A 23,664-nucleotide genomic window follows, 5' to 3' on the forward strand; every position below is an offset into this window, starting at 1 on the left:
CACTTGTAACAGACGCTGTCTTTCTTCCAGTGAAGGTGTTTGACCTCTTTGTCAAAGATCAGGTGGCTGAATGTGCTTGGAGTTGTTTCTGCATCTTCTAATCTGTCCCATTGTCTCTCTGGTCTGAGAAATTGAAAGTGTAAATAAGGATCCAAATGCACAATAGATACTGGGAAACGGGAAGAAGTTGTTTAAAAGAAAGGCGAGCAGGGAAGGGGGAGGCGGATAGGAAGGGAAAAGAAAAGCATGAGAAAAATGGAAACAAAGCTTTGTAAATGAGGAGGGGAAAGGGGTGAAGTTAAGGGAGGAGAAGAGGGTGTGTAGGGAGGGGAGGGGAATGGGAAAAAAGAGGAATCAAACTACCATGTACAGATGCAATGCCCTGTGATGAATGTGATCAGTACTCTTACCCAAACGGTACCAATAGACTCAATTAAAAAGAATTTTAAAAAATAAACATAAAAATGAGAAGAGGATGCTTTCCTTGCAGACACTCACTAGAAGTCTGAAAATAGGACCCAGTGGCTGCTCTGGCAACACCTCTGTGCCTGATCCTGATTCTTTTCAGAAGGTGACACAGAACAGTTTCCGGGGAACAGCTTTCCTGGGAATAAGCTGCCTCTGCCCTTGAGCAGAGCGGCTGATGCTACCGAAGCCAGCCAGTGCAGGACTTGCCAGCACCGCATCAGTGCTTCGTAGGTCCTGCCTGTTGCAAACCGTCCTGCCTCAGCCCACCGGGGAGTGAAGCCTCTCAGATCCAGACTGGGCCTTGCTGGCTTCCTCTGCTGCTCCTCAGGACCCATCTAGAGTCCCACACATCAGGACTGAATCCTGTTCCTGCTGCGGCTTGCCCAGCCACAGCAGTGGACCCTGTTAGACCCGCACAGGGGGTGCTACCCGAGTCTGACCATTGTGCTACCCACACCCCAGCCAGAGCACCCTCAGCAAACCCTTCAGCTCCTGACTGCAGAAACTGCGCTCGGAATACTTAGGCCACCCCAAAAAGCCCCTCATCCCCGAAAGCCTCCTCCGGATCACAACTGGTCCTTGGGCAGGGAAGCAAGGGGTGCTGTCTGTGCCCCCAGTCAAGGTGTGTCATCTGTCCCCTTCCTGACCAATACCATGGCATGTAGAAAGCCAAAGCATGGCGTGTGTTCCTGGAGGGCCACCAGCCCCAGTGACAGACTAAGACGAGGCTGAGGTGGCACTGAGCCTACACTTCCTGGGCACCTGGAGGACGGGCGCTGTACCCTCCTCCTGCAGGGCCACCCCATGTAAACCCAGCACTGCACAGAGCTGGACTTCAGGGAGCTGTCTTCCCTCCCCAGTGCTCTGAGGCTTTGCTCGTGAAGACTCTTGGCCACTCTGGAGCTAAGGTGTGCAGGGCCACCCTGAGGTGGACAGGGCCAGGCCCCACTCTGCAGGCCCAGCCTCGGCTTCCGGTCCTTGGGGAACCCCTCAGATCTCACCCCATCACCGTCCTCCCCGCCCACCCTCAGTCACGGGAGTGCTAGGTGCTCAGTCCTGGACCCCAGTCGCCTCCTTCGCTGTTAGCCACCATCTGCCTTGACCCCGGGGCCCATATCTGCTCTGGTGCCTGGTGACTTTGCCGGTACAACGCCAAGTCAACAGGAATCCCAGGTCACCCTAGTGTTGCCCCACGATGACATGCTTGCCTGAGGCAATCTCTCGTCCCATCTTAAACGTGACCAGATGATTGGACTCCGTGCCCTGCCTGCCCCTGCAGAGATCTGCGTCTCACACGGCTGTGTTTCTGGGCATCTACGCTTCCCCCTGCTGTGGACCTGCCCAATGCCTTCACCTTCCATGTGGGCAGCCGGCATCTGTCTCCTGCTGTCCCCAGGCAACACCAGGGAGGCGGCCATGCAGATACGAGACACTCTGAGACTCAGACTCGGCACAAAGCAGACCAAGCATGATTTACTGCGAAGCCACAAGATGGGGAAGCCCTTCTCTGAGAAGCCCCTCCTCTGTGTCACCAGAGTCAGGCAGGACGCCATCACCACTGCCACCTGCCCCGGGTGGGCTGTGCACATGGTCATTCAGCTCCACACTGCTGTAGCACCTGCCTGCCCACAGTGATTGGTGTGTCTCTCGGGGGCCCAGAGCTCACAAAGGTGAAAAGCTGGTGTTCCTCTGGGCTGCCTCATGAGGACGTGCTGCCTGTGTGCGTCATGGTGAGCCTGACCTCAGCCCTGACCCTTGATCTGTTCCTGATCTCAGTGGGCAGCCACCTGAGGTCAAGGCTGCCCCTTGAGGCACCTGTTCTCCGGAGGGGCTGCACCATGGGTTTGAGCACGTCGAGCATGAACCCAGCAGAGAGCCCTCCCCCACCCTCACCCCACACTGGCTCTCAGTGAGGGGAAAAGAGGCGAGGGCCTTGCGGTCCTCCAGGTCTGGGACCACAGGCCTTTGCCCTGCCTCAGGATTCCTGCACCTCCTGCTGCCACAGGGCTGCTGGTGGCCCAGGACTCTGGCTTCCCTGCCACCAAGCCTTGACCTGTCCAGGCCTCCGGGCAGGCCCAGCCCTCACCTGCCTGTGACCTAATCTATTCCATCGGAGAGGCTGGCACCCCCGACCGTGTCACCTTTCAGCAGGCTCCACACCCCAAAAAGGTCCCACTGTGGCAACACCACCACACAGGGACCAAGCTTCCTGCCCAGAAGTGAGGGAACAGACACCACCCAACCACGGCAGCTCTTGAAACAACCGAGGTACCCAGCAAAAGCTGGAATGCTTCAGAGGGCGTCACCTAGTAATACGCCCGGGGCACTAGGCTTGCTGACCCCAGGCAGAAATTAAACTCTCTGGAAAGGAACACCCTGGAATAGAACAGAATCACCACCCTGGGCTCTACACTGCCCCGAGTCTGCTGCAGTCAGGAGATTATGTGTGGGAACTATGACAACCCACTGCACAGATGGGGAAACAGAGGCACAGAAAGGCCTGTGACCCAGCCCAAGCTGAGGTCACAGCAGGTGACAGCAGGGCCACAGCCAGGCCTGCTGTTCTGTGCTGCATCCCCCGGGGCCAACCCCACCCGGCTGTGGGGATTTCCGCCAGGATCCATAGGACCCGGATTTTCCCTCTCCCGTTCTCCTTCATGTCTGGTTCTCCTTCATGTCAGGCCAAGTCTCCAGATCGTCCCCTGCCAGGTCCTTCTTCCCTGGGAGTCAAGCAACCCAGAACAGCGGCTACACCCCGCTTTTCCTACCCAGCGCTCTGTGGAGCAGAATAGGAAGGAGGCTTCCTGGAGGAGTCAGCAGGCCAGCGGGCCACTCTCCTGGGGTGGCCGCCCACAGACGCTGGGGCTGGCAGGCGTGGGGGGACACCTCCAGAGACCCTGCCCATCTGGAGTCACCCAGCCCATGGGGCTCCCCAGCCGAGCCCAGATGCACTGGCACAGCAAGAAGTGACCCCTGGCGACCCCTGGTGAAATGGAGTGGCTGTTTCATGCCCCTAACTCTGGGGTGGTTTGTTACACGGCGATGGTGACCACCCTGAGATTGCACAGAGCACTCTGGCTTGTTACAGACTGCTGTCACGGTAGTGCTCAGTGACCTCATTTCCTAACTTCTGTTCCCCCCCCTCCCCCTGTCCCCCCTCTTCTCCCCTCCACTGCTCAGCAGGAGCCCAGGGGCTTCTTCCCAATGCCATTTCCCTGCCTTTCTCATCCCATCCATCACCTCAGTGATGCAGCATGAAGCACCCTGCCCCCGTGTCGGGCAGAGGAAACCCTGTGGGTGGGGACCCCAGGGCCACCAGCCACTGTCCCCGGACCCCAGTATGGCCCTCTGCTCTCACAGCTTCCCTGCTTCCCTGGCCAGAGAACTTCTGCTCTGGGCGACCCAACCCCTGCGCTTGGCCGCATGGCCTGGCCCTGCCTCAGGTTCTGTCACTCTGCTCCTGCTGCCCCACCTTCCACCCCATATCTCACGACTCTCCCTGTGGGCCTCTGCTTGGGACTCGGTCCAGCCTGGAGCTTCCTGTCTTCTTGGGGCTTCGGTGTCACACCCACATCCTCACGGTCTCTCGGAGCCCCTGTCCGAGTCACAGCCAGGGTGGGCTCCACCTCAGCGGTCTTTTTGATGAACCCACTGTCCACCTCCTTGACCTACCCGCCACCATCTGCACTGCAACCTGAAGGCAGGGACCCAGGACCGCGCCTGAGCTCACTGCCACCCGTGGCACCCGGCGGCCTCGTGGATGTGTGATGAATGAGCGCACTAATTTGCACCCCATCCAGCAGCAGGCTAGGGGAGCCTGTGACTCCCACCCCCAGAACCTTTGCTTTCCTTCCAGCAATTCTCAGGGTGTGGCCCCCACAGCAGGAGTGCCTCCATCCAAAATGCAGGGTCTCAGGCCCCGGAGCCTCCCGAGTCAGAGCCTGGAGGTGAGGGCTGCCGTGGGGTTACCTGAGTTCCTCACTGTAAGAAATAAAGAGGTTGGGGGCTATTCCAAGTGTCAGAACAGCAGCCGCCTTACAGAGCAGCAGAGACGGAGGAAGCCGGGAACTGAGTATTTGGGGTCGGGTGGTCTGCCTAGGTCTGTGGCCACTGGTCCATGGCATGTTTGCATAAATGTCCCTGTCCTCCGGAGCCAGGGCCCCTGGCCTCTCCTCCTCACACTTGGTGCAGGAATTTCCGTGTGGCAACATGAGCTGTACATCACTAAGCCCGAGGAGATTAGTGGGAGCTCACTGCAATTTTATGTGGCCACAGGACTCCTTCACCCCCTTCTGAACACTCACCAGACCTGCTCTGGAGTATGACAAACACCCTCGAAAAACACTGTCGGATGTTGCAAGGACTCTCCCTAGAGCAAATCTTGCCATAGCGGCCTGAGTCACTCCGGGTGCCCCCAGCAGCGCTAACAGCCGCTGAGTTGCCTGCAGCAACTGCTTTAGGCAAAGGCTTTAGCCCTTTTGATCCTGCCTAGACTGCAAAATAAAAGGCTGCCAAACACACAGGCACGTACACACATACTGCACAGACCACGGACACCACAGTCACACTATGTGTATCTAAAATCCGCTGGGAGACCTGATCTTCGGGAAAGTCTGGCATGTTCATGAGAGCCAGTCTGGAGGTGAGCCGGGAAGAGCAGCAGAGCGTGGCTCTCTGGTCCTGACGAAGGTCGGCACTCACTGTGCAAACTGCGAGTGTCAAAGCCCTGTTCAGGGCTCTGGGACAGCCCTGGTAAAGGAATGGGCGGAGATACCTGCAGATGAGCGGCCTACTGGGCAGGCAGGTCCCAGACACTGACTGATCCCTGCCTGACATGGGTAACCTGGGGAAGGCTGAGCCAGCTTGGAGGCAGGAAGTTAAAATATTCACAACAGCCAGCCAGTTTACCTCATCAGGGCTAATGAGGAGCTTCTTAATGAAATCTTGCAAGCTCAATGGGACACAGAAACATTTGCTTCCCTCAGAGCAAACAGGCCTCTCCACTGCATGTTGCATGATCAGACCTCTGGGGTGCAGAGGACCCTGGTCAGGGAGGAGCCCCCTCTCCGGGAGCCTCTGACCAACACAAAACAGCAGGAGCCGGTGCCCAGAGCTGGCCCAAATCTGCGGCAGTTTAAACAGCGTGTTTCCTTCTGCTGGTGTGTGTGTGTGTGTGTGTGTGTGTGTGTGTGTGTGTGTGTGTTTGGGGAACCCAGAATTGAACTCACAACCTTGCACTTGCCAGGCAGGTGCTCACTGAGCCATAGCCCCCGCCCCCGTGATATATACACTGATTTTCTTTTTTCCCACCTCCCTGCATTTCCTTCAACCCTGCTTCCCCTCCTTATTTACAAAAGCTTTGTTGCCACTTTTTCTTTCTTTTCTCATTTTTTCTTTCCCTTCCCTCTCCCGCGTTTCCCTTCCCATTCGAACAACTTCTTCCTATTTCACAATTTCTACTATACGGTTTGCTCTTCACTTACACTTTCAGTTTCTCACCCCAGAGACGCTGTCTCAAAGATACCTGAACACACACACACACACACACACACATACACACACACGCTGCGTCACTGCATTCATAATACTGGCTTCTCTTAGTTCACTGAAAAGAAAGTTCAGGCTATCATCTGTTTCTTTGTAAGAGAGAATCCTTTCGGAAGATAATGATACCTGGTACATTAACTATTGCTGTTCTCGTATTTTGTCATAAAATCTTTTTCACAAAATAAAATAACTGTAAGAGGCAGTCGTGTGACACACGGGTGTCCAGCTGTCAGGATCCAGGGTAGTGACAACCTAGAGCCTCCTAGGCCTGTTGGGTTTTGGGTCAAGACTCAGTAAATAAAGATAAATCACTGAGGCAGGGAGGGCTCAGCACCATCGAGTACCCGGCCTGGCCCTCGACACACGTCACACGTCTGTGAAGGTCCACCGTGAGGGAGAGCCTGCAGGAAAGTACGGCTGGTGTGTAACCCTCACTGACTGTACAAACGGACCACGGGGTGGGGGGTGCATGTGCGTGGGTGCAGGTGGTACGTGGAGCCCTTTCTAGTTTCTGCTTAATTTTGCTATAAACCTAAATCTGCTTTTTAAAAATGAAGTCTGTTTAAAAAATCAAGACCAATACAATGTGTGTAAGAAACTCTAGTTGCTACCGTTGCAGAGATTATTATCCTCGGGGCCTGAACAGGCGTGGCAGGCTGGTGAGCCCTCGGGCCCTCAGCACCCCACTCCTGCCCAGCCACGCTGTCACCCAGCACAGTGACCCAAGTTCCAGGCTTGGCCACACGAGGCGGTGTGTAATCAAATTTATTAATTTGCATATAAACAATCTGTTTTTAAATTGTTACATGATTAAATTACAACTTGATCTTTAAAAATAAGATATTTGGGCGGGGCAGGGTGGTGCACACCTGTGCTCCTAGCATTTAGGATGCAGAGGCAAGAGGATCACCTTGAGTTCAAGGCCAACCTGGGCCACGTAGTGAGCTCAAGGCCAACCGGAATGACATAGCAAAAATAAATAAATAAAAAGCAAGCTAGCCACAATATAGTCCCAAATGGATTTCTACCTGCAAAATACAAAACCTGGAAAATCGTGTGATCTTTCTGGAGAAATTCACATTTAACCAAGGACTAAGGTGTCATCATTCAAAATCATGGGTTTTCCATAACATTTTCAGTTACACCTACATTTATATTTGCAAAACATATGAAGCTTTTTCTAAATAAAACTTTGTCCGCTAGCAAGTGCTCCTCTCATGCGAGTTTAGACAGCGATTAGGTCCTCAAGATATCTGGGCAGCCACTCTGTGCCTGCACCTGGCATCAGGCTGTCTTGTTACAGCAGATACAGGCCCCCCTGCATTTAGAATCTTGTCAGAAGGCAATTCTGAAAACCAGGTAGGACTCGGCGGCATAGTTGCCTTTAGTTCCCCTGCTTGAGAGAAAAGCCAAGCAGATGGTCTCATATTAGAAATTTATATACAAAGATATACTGTGTTATGGTTGGTACACTGTGTCAACTTGGGAAGTTTAACTGAGACTCAGCAGGGAGCCAGGATCCTTACTCTGCAAACATCCTCATCCTGTGCAAGAGGAGGACAGAGATTCTGTGAGGCTACACTCATGGTTGGCGGGGCTGCATACTCTAAAAGGAAGAACAGAGGCTCCTTTTTGCTGGCTGCTGCCCTGAAGTGTTGCCCCAGGGCCAGGCCACCCTGCCTTGGAGCCAGCTGATTATGGGCAGAAACCTCCACAAATTGTAAACTAAATAAACCATTCCTTCTTCACTTCGAGTGTCAGCTGTTTTGTCCCAAGAATGAGAGACAATGAGCTAGAGTTCTAGACAATATACAAGCAGCTGTGCCCTTAGCAGAAGGCTCCTTAGAGAAAGGGGTACATCCTTCTTCTGCCTTCCTCCTTACTACTAACTGGAATTTGATGTGATAGCTGGAGCGCAAATGGCCACTTTGGGCCTTGAAGGGAGAGCCATGCAGAGACAGCAGCACCAAAGAAGATGAAGACGGCGTTATGACACCAGAGTGTCACACTAGTCCTGGACAGCTTAGTCTGGATCGCTGTACATAGGAAACAAACTTGTTTAATATCAAATGCTACTAAATAAACCAGTATTTTAGTAAACACTACAATCTTGCTCTCCATTTTCTGTCAAAGGCAGTAAATCTAGTCCCACCTGATAAACGCCTGCCATCCCGTCTCCCTGTGCACAGCCTTACAGAAAGCTTCATACTGTGCCCTCCTCAGCGCTGAGGCTGGGGAGGAGCCTGAGACTCTGCCCAAGGCAAGCCTGGCATCCTCTTCCCCCTGGCGGTGGCATCCTGCTGGACCCAGTATAGGTCGCTTACCCACAGCGGGACATGGCCTGGGCTGGGCAGGACCCAGCTCCAAAGCTCACTGGGGCGGGAAAGCCAAGAGTTCCCAGACGGGGGCGTGAGGCCAGGAGGAGGCACCCTAGTGCCGACCATGACCTTGGCAAACAACCACACTGTCCCAGGCTACCAGGACAGCCACAGCACGGGCAGGTGAGCTGACTCCACAACAGCTCTGCGAGCGCCCCGAGGAAGGGCCTCCCACGTGGGCTCCCACTTACGGAAGGGCGGTGGTGTGACAGTCAGGACTTTTTCTTTAAAAGTCTGAGTTTCAAACTTCCAATAACAACACATCCACAGAACTCCACCAGGAAGGCCCCTGCTGTTGTAACACATAGTCATCTATGCTGCAGCAGGGGTCCTTGGTAAACACTGGGGGAACAACGGTATCTTACACCTTCTAATTGAACCATATGTATATATCACTGTGTAATTCAGGCTGGCCTCAAACTTGCAGTGACCCTCCTGCCTCAGCTTCCAGGTGCCGGGATCACCAGTGTGTGCCACCCAACCAGCCAGATCTTTAAGAATAATCTGGGAAAGTGCTTATCTTTGCCCCGTTCAGTTCCAAAATACAAGAGTGATCACCTTTCCACAAAACTTAAAATTTCCTCTGGTTAGATGTATCTTCTTATTGTAAAAGGAAGCTCTGGAAACCTTGATTTGATTTTCGCCCTGGTCCAAACTAATAAACCTCTCATCCTCATCGATGATAGCATGGTGCAGCTTGCACAGTACAGGGAGAAGTTCCCGCCGTCGTGACACCACCTCCCCTGTGCCATCCACCCCCATCACAGTCTTCACCACCCAAGAGGGCTGCCCCACTCCCTGAGCGGAGGCAGGACTCAGGAGACAAACCCTTCCAGAGACAGCTGAGAGACGGGGCCCCAGTGGAGCAGTCACAGGGGTGACCTGTCAAGCCACTGCAAAACAGGCTGCACTCAGAGCCACGCAGAGCCACGAGAGCAGAGTCACGGAAGGCCAGTCCCACGGCTGTCGCCTGAGTGTTTGCATCACTTGATTTTGCCATTTTTTAAGCATAATATCAGCAGTGCAAAAACAACTTAATAATACATAAAAAAAAATAGAGAGATGGGCATAGTGGTACGTATTGTACTCGGTGAGGCTGAGGCAAGAGGATCCCAAGTTCAAACCCAGTGCAGGCAACTTATAGTGACTTAGCAAGGCCCTGTCTCAAAATAACCACTGACCGGGCCAGAGAGGCCGCTCAGTGGGAAGCCCTGGGCTCAGTGGCCAGTGCTTACTCACCGAAAGGTTCAGATCACTCTGTCAAGTTTCCTGACCCAACTCCTCCTGCCAATTCAATGACAACAACTTACAACTTAATTTCAAACAACCAGCCACATACCTTGCTTATTCACACTTGGCGTCCCTCCTGAGTTTAATGCATTATGCAAGTAAAGAGCCACACCATTGATGTCCCCTTTGCAAGCTAGTTACAGAGTACTTTTTTTTTTTCAAGGAAGCAGAGCCCAATTTGGCTCACAGCTGGGCAGGTTCCAAGTCCGTGACATCTTTGCACTGCTAGTGACAATCTCTCCTGAGGGCAAAATGATGCTCATGTCCTGATGCTCAATTCCAGGGTGTACCCAGAGCTCTGACATGCTGGCTGTCTTCAGAGCGAGTACAGGCCAGATGCATCTGTCCCTCTGCAGAGCCGCTTTCCACAGTGGTGCCTGCTTGGACACGAAGGACTGATGGTGGGCAGACCTCTCCGTGAGTCCTAAGGGCTAGAAGCCCAGCTGGAGCCACCCGGAGTGCCTGAATCTTCCTTTCAGGGTGCAAGGCACAGCTGTCGGGCCATAGCCCCCCACCCCTAGGGTGCTGGGGGTCCCGCTGGGGGGCAGGGTGGACAGTACAGCTGGGCACCTGTGCGGGGGACAGAGCAGCACCCCCAGAATGGTGAAGGCACCCCAGCATCTGGTCCCCAGAGTATGGCCAACCTGGGGGAGCACAAGCCTGGCGCTCCTGGGAATCCCCGCCCACACACCCCTGTTCCAGGCCTCGATGACACCCCAAATGCAGATGAGGCTGAACCCCACTGCTCAGCACCCACTCTTCTCATTCACAGTGAGGAAAAGAGCAGCCAGGCAGCTCACAGAGCTGTTTCATTCAGCCCAAACACTGCTCAAAAAAAATTTTTTTTGGAACCACCATTTAACAGTTTAAACATTTCCTGTATTTACTCTTTGAAAATTAAGGAGTCTGGATCACACCAGTCCTTCGTGCCTGCCTGGACTCGACAGAGTGGGGTGACTGCACGTGCTAGCAGGCACTTCTGTGGACAGTTTCTGACCAGGTCTCAGCCGGAGGACACCAAGCTGTACCGTGACCAAACACCTGGGGTCTCCGTCCCCATGTCAAAGTCCTTATCGGTATGGGAAGAAAGCAAACAGAAGCCTCAGCCCAGAGCGTTGGAGGGGACCCAGCAGGATGGACGCGTGCTGGGAAAGGTTCCGAGACCACACGAAAGTGTCACTCCGGGTCCTCTGAGTGCAGCCACAAGCAGCGCTCGTGGGTGGATTTTTAAAATATGTTCTATTTTTGGAAGAAACACTTCAACACCCCAACAGACACACACACACACACACACACACACACGTTACACGCTTACTATTGTTAATTGGGAAGTGCCCCGCCTCCTACAAGGTCAGTTTCTTCTCAAGTGCCTCTTGAGCCAACTAATTCCCGCCCCTTCACGGCTTCTCCCTTCCAAGGACTCGGACTGTCTGTTCTCTACCTACACTTAGCTTCTCCGCAGGATTCAGCCTGTCACACTCACAGACACCCCCTCCTGTCCCAGAACTGGAGTGGATCAGCAAAAGACATGGCCAGATCTCCCCAGAGCGAGTCATAAACAAACTCGAACTGCCAGACACCGAGTAGATGGATTAAGATCATCATCCAGGGACAACTCAACCATAAATTTTTTTTTTTACTTTTTAACCGGCACCAGGGATCGAACTCACAACTGCGTGCGTGCAAGGCAGGCGCTTATGCCACTGAGCTAAATCCCCAGCCCCACCCACAAAACTTTTTGAGACTACGGAGACAATGAAAGGAGCGCACGTGGTTATGGGAGGCTGCTGCAGAGTCACCGGGAAGCTCCCCTGCTCCGTGGAATCACTGTGGACCCGAGCGTCACCATGACAAGCGTCCATGAGTGCATGGGTGTTTCCACCAGTGATGCTTCCCCAGAAGCAACGACCACCATGGGTCTGAGATCACGCAGGGCCCAAGATTCTGAGTTGCTGCCTCTCACTGTTGAAGAGTCACCGAGCATCGCCAAGTCCAGGCACCGCAGGGACACAGGTGACTCTGGCTTAACAGTGCTGCCCCAGGAAGGAACGTGCACCCCCGAGACTCAAGGGCAAAGTGCACACAGGACGGGAGAACAGGGCTGCCTTGCGACTCCCCACCGCCATGGACCTCGCTCAGTCAGTGTCGCGGGGTGCTCGTCACCTGCCGTCATCGGATGATGCGTTTAGACAGCGCAGCTGCCCACTGTTTGCCGTCCATCGGCCTGGACTCTTGCTCCTGCACTTACGGCCACGCATCAGCAAGGCGAGTCCGGCTGCAGCTGAGCTGACCATGGGAGCTCACTGACTTGGGACGCTCTCCCATCCTGTCCAGTTTCTACAGTTGCCCAGTCCTCAGGGTGCAGCACCTACCCGTGTCCCATCGGTGCCCCTCTAACGGGTGTGATCTGTCCCTGCCCTGCTTCATGCAGTACAGCAGTGTCCTCTTGCTGTCATGCTGGGGTAACATAGCCCCCAGTGTCTGCCGAGCTCTGTGTTGATTTTCAGAGTCTCTGCATTCTGAAGCTGTCACACACTCAGTTCAGATGACATTCGGGGCCCAGATGCCACCATGAGCTCAGCTTGGTGAGTCAGATTGAGGCCTCTGCCAGGTTCTCAGTGACATCCAGGTCAGTTTAAATTGCACCATGGTCACTGCCACCTCCAGGCCCAGCGCTGCTCTGGCTGTGGAAACCCCAACAGGAGGCCCAGCTCTCCCTGATCCCTCACAGGGCCCCCAGACCTTCATGCTCACAGAGGAGACCCGAGGGACTCTACTGACTCCTCAAGGAGAGAAGTAAAACACAAGCCACAGCCAGCACCACAGAAACTCTGTGGAGCAGAGTACACAAGCATAGGCAGATCCTGACCCGTCACCGGCAGGTACACACACAACGGCCCAAGGCAGGCAAACACTCCCACCCAGGGAAGCATCAAGAGCCACAGAGCAGAGAGCAGAGCCGGCCTCCCTGGCTGGACAGCGGAGGTGAGAGCAGATGACAGAAAGGAAGTGAGAGGAGACGGGAGGGACAGACGGGCAGCTGGGGCTGTGAGCTCTCCATCAGAGCGCAGGGAGCGCGGTGGAGCACACGGAACCCTGGCGGCTGCACGGCCCAGCTGGGTAGAAGCCCAGGGCCAGCACAAACAGTGAGAGAGCAGCGCAGGCTGGGCATGAACAAGGCCAGCAGAGGGAGTGGCCTTCTGCATCAGGACCAGTCCCTGGGACAGTGGTGCATACCCGGGAACATGAGGGCATCAAAACCCAGAGAGGTGGCAGAGGAAGAGGAAAGGCGCCCTCAGGTAAAAGAAATCAGTTAAGGCAATGTGAGTGTAGCTCGGTGCGGGCGCACGGTTAGCACACACAGAGCCCTGGGCTCCACCCAAGCTCCAGAAACCATGAAACACTACACTTACTCAGGGACTAAGGGGGCAAAGAGAGGGAAGCAAAGGGTGAGGAGGGAACAGGACACCGACACTGTCCCCAAGGGAGACACTGCTGTCCCTTGACCTCAGAGGCTGGCGAGTGGCCAGCTCTAGCTCTCCGAGCTCTAGAGATCTAGGGGTGGAGTGGTGCCAATCACGCTGACCGGAAGTCCATCTACACCTTCCCTCTCCACATTCACCCTCTGGTTGGCTGCATGGTGGACGGCCCCTACAGTGGCCTCAGAAGGACTTATTGTCACCTGGGACCCTCTGCAGAGCAGGGTCCTCCCCCAAGATGCTCCCCTGAGAACTGGACGTCATAGATCATTCAGAGGCCAGCACAGTCCCTCCTGCTGTGTGACTGGACAGAGCCCCTTTTGCTCACGATCGTGGAGAAGGCAGTGACCTGGGCTTGTCTGATGTGGCCCAGCACCAGAGACGTCAGCGGCATGGACAGCTGGTACAGAGCCAGCCTTCCTCGGAAGCACATGCACCACCACCCCAGGCCTGGACGTGCCCCCACTGCCGTCTCAGGTAGTGTCCCTGCCTGCCTCTGAGCTGAGCTTCTCTCCAACCAGAGGCACCAAACATTCTCCTGCTGCCAGCTGGGAGAAGCTGCCCAGCACCTCACCAGGAAGCCACGCCACCTGCCCTGTCACCCCAGGAGGGAAGGCTGTGCCAGGGACCTGGCTCCAGAGCAGAGCTCCGGGCTGGCTGCCAGGGACGCCAGCACACCATGACCTCCCCACTCCCCTTGAAGTGAAGGCATGCCTGATGCTTGCTGCGGCCTCTGCTGAGCTCCACACACGCTGGACAGAGCATCCCTCTCCTGTGGACCAAGCACTCAATAATCCAGCTGCACCTGCACAGAGCAGCTTGCTCCGCCTGCTGCAGGAAGCTGTCAGGAAGGTAACCATTGAGCCTCTCTGTATTCCTTGAGACAGGCTGGCTTGTATGCCTGCAAAGCTTCCAGGTACAGCAGTTCTTAACCTTGGGGAGTCATAGACTCTAAGAGTCTGAGGAAATGCTCTGACACAGGACCCAAGAGCGGGAGGGCCCAGGTGGCCACCCAGCACCCATCGGGCTCACAACCCCCCAAAGGTGGGACCAGAAAACCTGTCCTGTGGAAGCCATAGAGGAGACACCTGCAGTTGTGCGGGCCATGGACAGTCCCTGCCACCGCCTCTCCACTGGGCAGCCGGGGTCCCAAGCTGGCCACTGGCACTATGTAAATGAGCCAGCACAGCTGTGGGCCAGGAAGTCATTATTTATGGTCACTGACCCTTGAATTGCTTATTATTTTCATGTGTCACAACACATTGTTCTTCCCTCATTTTTTTGTCTTTTTTAACCATCTAAAAAATAAAAACCATCCCAGCTGCAGCCCACAGATCCAGCAGCCAGGCGACAGAGTCCAGACCACCAAGCTTGGCTACAGGGCTATCAGCCCCTTGGAAAAAGCGAGGCGGCCCCTGGGCTCCCCAGCTTCTCAGAGAAACTGAGCATCCTCTTCAGTCAGAAATGTCCACAGCAAACCACAGTCATGCCTAGTCACGGGGTCCCTGTCACCCAGGAGGAGTCACAAGCCCACTCATGTCCCACGACAGTGTGGCAGGCAGCTCAGAACACTGATTCTACACATGGCTATTTTTGTATCACGCAGTCACCAGACCTGCCGCTTCTCACTCAAATACATTAATAAAGAAGCCTACATAGTGCTATGTCACAACAGGATCAAAGTTGTGTTACAACTGATCTCCCTTCCTATCACCTATGTATTTTACAGCATGGACTTGAGGCAGTGTTCCGAGAAGCATCCAGGCTTCTGCTGTTTACTAGAGGGGTCGAGGGACAGCGAAGGGAAGAGGCCTTGGCCCCCTCCAGGGCCGGGCGGAGGCTCACGGCCGCCCCTCTTACCAGTGCATTCACGTCTTCCGTTTTGTGGATCAGTACCCGGATCTCCTCAGTGTCGCCGCTGAAGATGGCCTGGACCAGCGGTGGCTGCGAACACAAAGGAGGAGACACTTAGCTTGGTGACCACACGAGCAGTCGCGTTCAGAGGCCGATGTCCAGGATTCACGGCGATACCCCCAGGGAGAGGGGAAGACGCCACAGAGAGATAACAGACCTCGAGGCGAGAGCCCCCCCGGACCTGGGCTGCGGACTGCTGTGAGCACCACAGGGAAACCATGCAGCGCTCACACTGTCCTCGGTCAGTCCTCCAATGCCCCATCACCAAAATGACCAGACAAGTTTTGTGCACCTCGTCCATTATGGAGAGATTCATGCCCCCAAGTTAATACACTCAGTCGTAACCCCAAAGTGCCCCCAAAGATCCTATTGGAGACAGATAGTCGAGGCCAAATGAGGTCACAAGGTGCAGCCCCAATCCAGGGAAACCAGCATCCCCAGAAGCCTCACTCTCAGGCTGCACCTAGAGACCTGCACTGGTGGACTCAGAGGGGAGGTGGCCGTTGGTAAGCCAGGGGTCAGGCTCTACCAAAGACCAGCCTCGCTGGTGCTCCACCTTGCACTTCTAGCCCCCAGAGCACTGAGAAAACAGATGTCTGCTGTTTACGCCACCCAGACTCTGGTCTTTTGTCACAGCAGCCCAAGGGGACTGAGGCCCTGCCCTTCGTGACCCACCCCCACCCAGTACTGGAGCGTGGACCCAGACCGCACCCTTGTTGGGCAAGTACTCTCCCACCAAACCAGAGTCCAAGTCCTTTTCTAAAAGTTTATTTTGAGACAGGATCTTGCTAAATTCCCAGGCTGGCCTAAAATCTGTGATCCTCCAGTCTCAGCCTCCCAAGTAGCTGGGAATACAAGTGTGCACCACCACGCCTAGTTCCCTAGTAGCCGCAAAAACGCCATTCCTAGGGGCTGTTAAGGCCACGCTTTGGCCACCTGGACATTTCTTTGGCCACATTTGGGAAATCATTGAAATCATTTTGAAACGCTGCTTCCCATAGCTTTAGCCAACCTGCACCGACTGTTCCAAGCATGATTACGTCTGATGCTGTTCTCATGTGAATGGGAGGCTGCGGGTCAGGGAGCAAAGGGGGCGTGAATCCACCACACCAAAGGAGACCCAGGACGTGGCAGGACGCACAGCACAAGGGACAGAGACACCGCTAAAGGAACCAGCAGGTTCTCCAGCTGCCAAGAGCAAGCAAGAAAGGTGTCTAGGAAAGAACACAAGGTTCCCACCGGCCGAGCCTGAGCTGGCTGCTCTGCTCCATGAGTGGGGAGCCCAGCCTTCCACATCACCGGTGAGAGTGTAAACCACGTGACCCCTCTGGAACTCAGGGTTGAGTCCTCAAAACACTGAAACTAGAAATTCTATTCAGCCCAGCTATTTCCCTTCTAGGGATCTTCCTGGAAGAGTTAACAACATCGGTGCACATTTACAGCAGCAGAATTTGTAACAGCTACACCTGGGAAGCAGCCTCTGTGTCCATCGGCAGAAGAACAGATAAAGAAAGTTTGGTATTACACAGCAAGGAGTACTGTAAAGAAGGCTGTAAAGAAGGCTGTAAAGAAGGCTGCGGAAAGAGCTCAACAGTAATACAGGAACCAGCTCCACACAGGAAAGCGATTGTCATACACCGCAAACGTGTGCTAATAAAAATAAAAACCAAGAAGAAAAGCAAAGACACGGAGGCGCTTCCACGTTCCTGCTGACAGCCCCAGCGGAGACCTGGTTATGCCTCCTGTCTCTCCGCCAAGCGCTCACCCGTTTACGCCTGGCTCTCTGAACCTGGGACGGAAACAACAAACGCCGACAGAGTGGGACGACGCACAGATGCAGGGCAGCAGGCTCGAGGCTGCGTTGGTGGCTCAGCAGACAGACGGGAGGTGCACACCCACTCCTGCTCAGGGCGCAGGGGCTGCACAAGAGGAATGCAGATGCACCCTGCTGAGCCCAGTAGGTCCCCAGGCCCATCCAGGAGGGCTGGATGCTCTCAGCGGGGCACTGATTGTACAGAGTGGAAGCCCAACCCAGCTGGGCAGGGAGGAAAGGAGGGAGTGGGTGTTCCTGGACACGCCCAGCCGTGTTCTGCCAGGGTCCCAGAGTTCCAGCACCGGTGGGTGGGAATCTGACCTGCCACATGGCTCCTGCAGCGCTGTGGCCACACGTGTGCACACAGGTGCCCGGCCCGCCGTGCCCAGACTGGACACTGCAGACCCATGCAGGGTCAGCAGGTGCAGACAGGGTGGGCGGCTCTGGTCCAGTGAGCCCTGTGGCCACCGCACCTCCCAATGTCACTGTCGAGTGCTCCGGATGGAGGTCCGCGCTGCCTCACTGCAGTTCTTGAACTAGCTTACCATGACTTCTGAGCAAGAAGCTGTTGTTGGCTTGTTTAATATGATGAGCATTTCTCTTTATTTTTCTCTGCACTCTCAAATAAACAGGCTCACGGAGCACTTTAAAGTTCCCTTGACCCTGGGATTTTAACCCAGTCCTGCTGTTCTATTTTTTCCCAGGAGAGCACAAACCTGAAAAATAAGTATCTGGAAAAAGATGCATCTGGATGATCTGATAGTGCTTCTCGGCCTCCTGGCTAAGACCCAGTGTAGCCGCTGACATGATCTCACGGCACGATCTGGAGAATCGGCTGGGTATTCGGCTATGATGGTCTTGCTCACAAGTCCCAAGGACCACAAATCTGGCAGCCACTGATGGCTTTGCCTTGACCTCAGCAAGGCTTGGAAATGAAGCCTCCCCTGAGCCTCCTGTGGTTCTGGGTACTCAGGGGTATCAGTGAGTGCTGCCCAAAGCACAAAGTGAAAATGCCAGAGACAAGCACTCCACAAGCTGTGAGTTGTGTGCCACCGTGGAGCCCTGTGCCATCCCAGTCCATCCCGCCTGGGGTGCAAACGATCCTTTTGTCTAATGCAGCCTCAGTGACCACACTGCCTGCCCAGGAGCCACTGAGTGGTCGTCCCAACCATTGGAGAGACTGTCCTGGTATAATCTATCGCTATAATTATTTTATTTTCTCAGCAGCTGTTGTTGTTTGCTTACTGTGCCCGACCTACAGGCTAAACGTCACAGTCGCCTGTGTGTGCAGGAGAAAACGGTACTGTGATGCGGGCTTTGGTCCTTCTGTGACTCTGGGCATCCCTGCATATCCCAAAGCCTCATGCTTCAGCACAGCATGCACAGTACAGGAACGCTCTGCATGGCATGGAGGACAAAGTCCCGGAAACACAAAGCACCAACGAAGGTCAAAGCTGAGCCACAACAGTGCGGGAAAGGAGGCGGTGGAGAGGGGGCACCCCTCCATCTGCTCTTCCTCGGGGACTGTCACACCCTCAGCAGACACGGCACACGCTCTTGATGGTGCAGAGGGCAGGCGGGGACTTCCTGCACCCCACAGTCACAGCACCAGGACCTCCCTTGGAGGGGCCTTGCCCCGCCTCGCCCCACACCAGCGCCAGCCCCTCCCAGCCCTCTGGGAGTGTGGAAAGCCGTCCTGTGTCACCAGGCCCTCTGGGAGTGTAAATTCGTCCTGTGTCACCAAGTTCCGGACAGTGGCCTTGCAAAGACACAGGCTCCGAGCAGGGAGGTGCCCGGAATGGGACCCACCGGAAGTTCCATAGCGGACTTCGCCAACCCTGTGGGATGAAACATTTCCCGCAGAAAGCCATTCTCTATCAGCAACCCTTCTTAACCCTCCCGATGCAGCATCTTTCATGTTTTATTTTTACTCTCCAAACAAATCAGGAAAATGCTTGACTTAAAAATAAAGACATTAAGTCAAACACATATGTGTGAGTGGTCACTGTACTCTCCAACCTCGACATAAACCTTCAGCTCCTGGAGGAAGCAAGACGGTCACTGTGACCCGGGAGACACACACACGTTCAGGTTGTTACCTGGTGAAATAAGGTAGCTGTAATTCCACTTTCATCAAAACATAAAAAGCTCCAGCTCGAAAGACAGTTTCTAGTGATAAGGAAACACGCAGAGAGACACGCCATGCCCATACAAAATAAGTATATAATGACTTTCCTACTGATGACCCAGGGTCCAGGGTTTCAGGAAGTGAGACAAAGCTAGCTAAACCCCGTGTATAAGCATCACTTCTTACCATTTGTACAACACGATTCAATTATTCCCTTAGTTCTACTAAAAATATGCTACTGCAGGCATCAGACGTGCCATGTAAGAATGGACTCCAGCGAGTGTTCTACAGAGAAAGCTCAGCTGGGTAGAGCTGGGTAGAGCCGTTCCAGCCCCCAGTGAGGCCGCCTTCCCCCCACCATCCCTCCCAAAATCCTCCACTGAAGCCATGGATTTGGTTTTTGGTTTTTGTGTTTGAGATACGATCTCTCTGTACAGCTTAGGCTGGTCTCAAACTTGCAGCAATCCTGTCTCAGCCTCCCAAGTGCTGGGATTTCAGGCATGCGCCACCACGCCCAGCATCCACTTTGGTTTTTGCTAAAACCACTGTGCAGCACACTTGATGCCCTGTAGGAGCTGTGAGTGCCTTTCTGTGGGAGACAAGCAGAGAGACAGTGAGCCTCCAGAACAGCCAACGGTGCTAAAGTACAAGAAGCATCCAGAAGGTGCATCCCTAATCCATGGTATGTGGCTTATCGTCTTCTGATTAGACTGAGTAATTAAAGACTCCAAATCTGGAAGAAAGCATCTTGTATTCTAGGCAGGAGTGGGTGCTGGGAAACAATCAATAGTCAAAAGGGAAAGGCCTGATGTTCCTCAACATCTGTTCTTTCTTAAGCATTCTGAGCAGTGTGTCTTTCGGGTGCCACGTCATTAGGGCCCTTCACTGCCACAGCGGTCATCCTGCCACATAAACCCACCCCCCTCGCATGAACAAGCAAGAACACTTTATTAGGTATCAGCTGGTTTTTGTGTGAGGCACTGCTTGCATTCTTGCAAAAGATAATAAAAATGACTCCAAGTCACCAGATTTAATGAACAAAACCTGCTGGCAGTCCCCATGCTGGTCTGGCCGTGGGCTTGCTGAATGGCCAGCTCTTCACCAGGAGAAACTCGCTCCAGCACAGAAAGATAACGACGGTCGTAAAATCAAAGTCTGAATGTTTTTGTGGGGGTGAATAGAGCTCAGCAGCGCAGCTCCTGCCTGGCAAGCACAGGGTCCCAAGTTCGATTCCCAGTACCCAAAAAATAAAATCAAAGTCTGCTTCCCTGAAGCTTCATGCACAAAATTCAAAGGCCTGGTAAGATCCTCTAAACAGCTGCTTAGTAACACTATCCTTAAATGTGATATTAAACAGAAAGCATTTCATCAGAAAATGGAGCAGCTCATTTATTACCTGATTCTTTCTTTCTTTCTTTTTTTTTTTTTTTTTTGTCTGAGACGGGGTCTCACTATGCAGTTCAGGCTGGCCTTGAGCTCACTTTGTAGCCCAGGCTGGTCTCGAACTCACAATGATCCTCCTGCATCACCCTCCCGAGTGCTGGGATTACAGGCATGAGCCACTACACCCGGCTATTACCTGATCCTTTCCAAAATGAAAGTAATACGCTGTTTCTCTGCCCTCTAACGCCCACCCTTTACATCTTTACCCAGCGACAACCAAGACGCTGAGACCCACGTACCCACAGGAAGCCGGGCAGAACGAACCCATGGAACCGTGGCACCGAGAAGAGGAAACTCCAGAGGGGGCAGAGTTTTTCTGACCTGCGACTTTGCTCTCTTCAGCTCTGTTATGGTGGCCAGGGTGATCAAAACTATGATACCTAGCCGGGTGTGGTGGCGCATGCCCCTAACTCCAGCACTCGAGAAGCTGAGGCAGGAGGACTGCTGCAAGTTTGAGACCAGCCTGGGCTACACAGTGAGTTCAAGGCCAGCCTGAGCTGCCTAAATAGACTCTGCCTCAGACCAAAAAAAAAAAAAAAGCTGTGACATCTGACTGAGCTGGGATCAAATCCCAGCTATGGTTTCCTCATCTACAGTCTCTGTGCACAATGTGTGTCACTGTGTGTGTTAATGTGTGTCACTATACACAATGTGCTTAGCAATTACCAACCCAGGCGTACACGGGGCCTATGCCCAGTGCACTCTGAAACCAGCGATCACCTTGCAGAGGCCATGGGCTCAACAGCCTGCACAGATGAGAGTATTTACATCCACCCTACAGAGATGACAACGAAGGGTCTTTAAGATTTCCTTACAACTGCAGAGCGACGAGGGGGAGAACAAGAAGCCACTGCCTGTGAGTCAGGGCTGCAGCAGTAGAACCAGACACCAGCCCCTGCAGCATGCGGGCTGAGAGACAAGAAAAGCCAAGGGTCCCCGACCCCCATAAGCGATGGGCTGATCTGGAGGAACACAGGCTGTGATGATAGCTATTGAGGTAAAACACAGCTTACTGCTTGTAGTGTTTGGTGTTTCACTGACTTTGCAGGCCTAAAGCTGGTAGTCTGGTCATCTATTCAGAGAATAACAATATGCAATTTGGCACCTATGGGGATCTCCTTCTGAAGGTGGTGGCCATTGTTAATTACCTATTATCTTGTTTTGAAGTCCTATATCATTCTCATTGTTTTGTTTGGTTGGGTTTTATTCTGTTTTGTCTTGTTTGATTTTGTTACATCCTATAGCACCGGCAGCTATTTCAAAGATAACAAGATATATTATTGACTCTTATCGTGTTTCAAAATCCTTTATTACATTCATTGTTTTGTTTTTATTGGTTCTGTTCTGTTTTGTATGATTTTATTGGGTCTGAAAGTATGGGAAACTATTTTAAGACCACAGGGGGCATAATGATAACCAGTGTTGATTTCCTATTATCTTGTTTTGAAATCCTGTATCACTTGCACTGTTTTGTTTTGATTATCTTTATTTTGTTTTATTTTGCTTGGTTTTATTCTCTTGAAAATAAATAAGTAAAATAAAATTGCAGAGCAAATAAACCACACTGGGATTATAATCCACGGTACCGCTTGATAGATGGAAGGGCCCACAGAGAAAAACACACAGGAAGGAACCACGGGTGAGCCAGCCTGGGCATTGTGACGTTGGGCAATCCCACGTGTCCTGCATCTGCTCCACGCTCTTATCAGGAAACCAAATAACAACTCCATGAAACCCACCCGGCTAAGCGAAGTGTGCCGGCTATTCACGCCTGCTGATGGGATGCCAGACTGTGATTCACTGCTCCTGATACATCACACCCTGTGGAGTCCTACTCTGCCTCAAAGAAGGATAAGCGTGAGCCATTCGTAGGAAAACGAATCACCTTGAGACCATGGTGTTACATGAAATGAATCAGACACACTTAAATAATGCACAGTTTCTCTTGCCTGAAAACCCAAAATATAAATAAAGAGCAAGTGGCAGGGAGATGGATCTTTCTAAAAGGAGCAGGGGGTCAAGGGATGAGGGGAGGGAAGGAGGGCAGGGAGTGGATGAAACAGGAATCAAGATGTGTTGTGTGCACACATCGACCCCACGAGGGACGGAAACATTACGAACTGCACATTTGGACCAACAAAAAGAGGATCCCAGCTCCCATGGCTGCCCTTTCTCTGACGACCTCACGGTGGTCACGGGGAACAAAGCCGCTTCGCTTGCTGTGAGATCAACCCACCTGCCTGTTAGCAGCACTGGAGCTTCTGATTGGCCCACTGCAGTGCTTTTTCTCACATGCTGGTTTTCCGTATGAAATGACAGATGGGTAATAATTCCACCTCCATGCCTCCCTGGGGAGAAATGCCACCCACCACAAGGCCCGCGAAGGACCAAGGCTGGATAGCACAGTGCACGCCCTCCACACTGACCCTGTGCAGTGGCCGTACGCCAGTATATGTGGGTCTCTTGACATCCTTACTCTCCACAAAGCAGCCAATGAAAAAGCAAATGTTACCAAAAGTCAGAACAGAGGGGCCCAGTCCTCCTCTGTGAGTGACCATGTGGTCTACGGAGACCCTCCCCTGACCGAGTGGGTGAACAGGAAGTGGGGTCTTGAGCAAGAGAAAGGAACAGCAAACATCTTATCTGGCCTCAGAGTGCCCCGAGCAGGGGCAGAGAGCTGGAGTCCTGGCCCAGGGAGAAGTCAGTCACTGCCACAAGCCACGCGTCCCTGTCACAGGCGCCAGAGGACCGGGACACAGAGGGAACAACAGGCACTGCTTTCTGTTCCCTCTGCCGTCTGTTTGCAGAACTCCCGGGCCACTTCCCCGCCCTGGGACACCGAAGTCCCCGGGGGAGCTGCAGGGGCTCCCACAGCAGCCACCGCTATGAGCTTCCACGTGGAACCTCTGCCCATGGAAGCTGCATCCTGCCGTCCTTGTCACTGGATCACTGACTCTAAATCATAACATTTGGGAAACGGCCCGTCCACGGAGAGCAGAGCAGAGCAGAGCATAAGGCAGGTACGCAGCGGAGCCAGGGTCTGCACAGGGCTCCTGCCAAGGGCCGGGCACCTCCCTGCCCCTCCGTCCGTCTCCAGTCTAACCTCAGCCCAGTGCCAGGGAGGTAGATTTTTAAAGAAATCTAACTTAAGAGCACATCGGCCTGGAAGTGGATTCAAGCAGAAGACTTAAATCGACACAAAGA

The 23,664-nt window shown here is 53.5% G+C and overlaps 1 protein-coding gene across 11 annotated transcripts in view; it reads right to left on the reverse strand.

Annotated features, from left to right (window-relative positions):
- Ankrd44 (ankyrin repeat domain 44) overlaps positions 1 to 23,664 on the reverse strand; it is a 233,877-nt gene that overhangs the window by 144,727 nt on the left and 65,486 nt on the right. For all 11 annotated transcript variants that reach the window (XM_063259488.1, XM_063259498.1, XM_063259494.1 and 8 more), the window contains exon 2: positions 15,023 to 15,106. In XM_063259488.1, coding sequence (XP_063115558.1) covers positions 15,023 to 15,106 — 84 coding nt within the window. The remainder of the gene's footprint in view (positions 1 to 15,022; positions 15,107 to 23,664) is intronic.

Source organism: Cavia porcellus, unplaced genomic scaffold (assembly GCF_034190915.1).
Source record: "Cavia porcellus strain 051 isolate PalLab524CR breed Dunkin Hartley unplaced genomic scaffold, mCavPor4.1 scaffold_12, whole genome shotgun sequence".
Taxonomy (NCBI): Eukaryota; Metazoa; Chordata; class Mammalia; order Rodentia; family Caviidae; genus Cavia; species Cavia porcellus.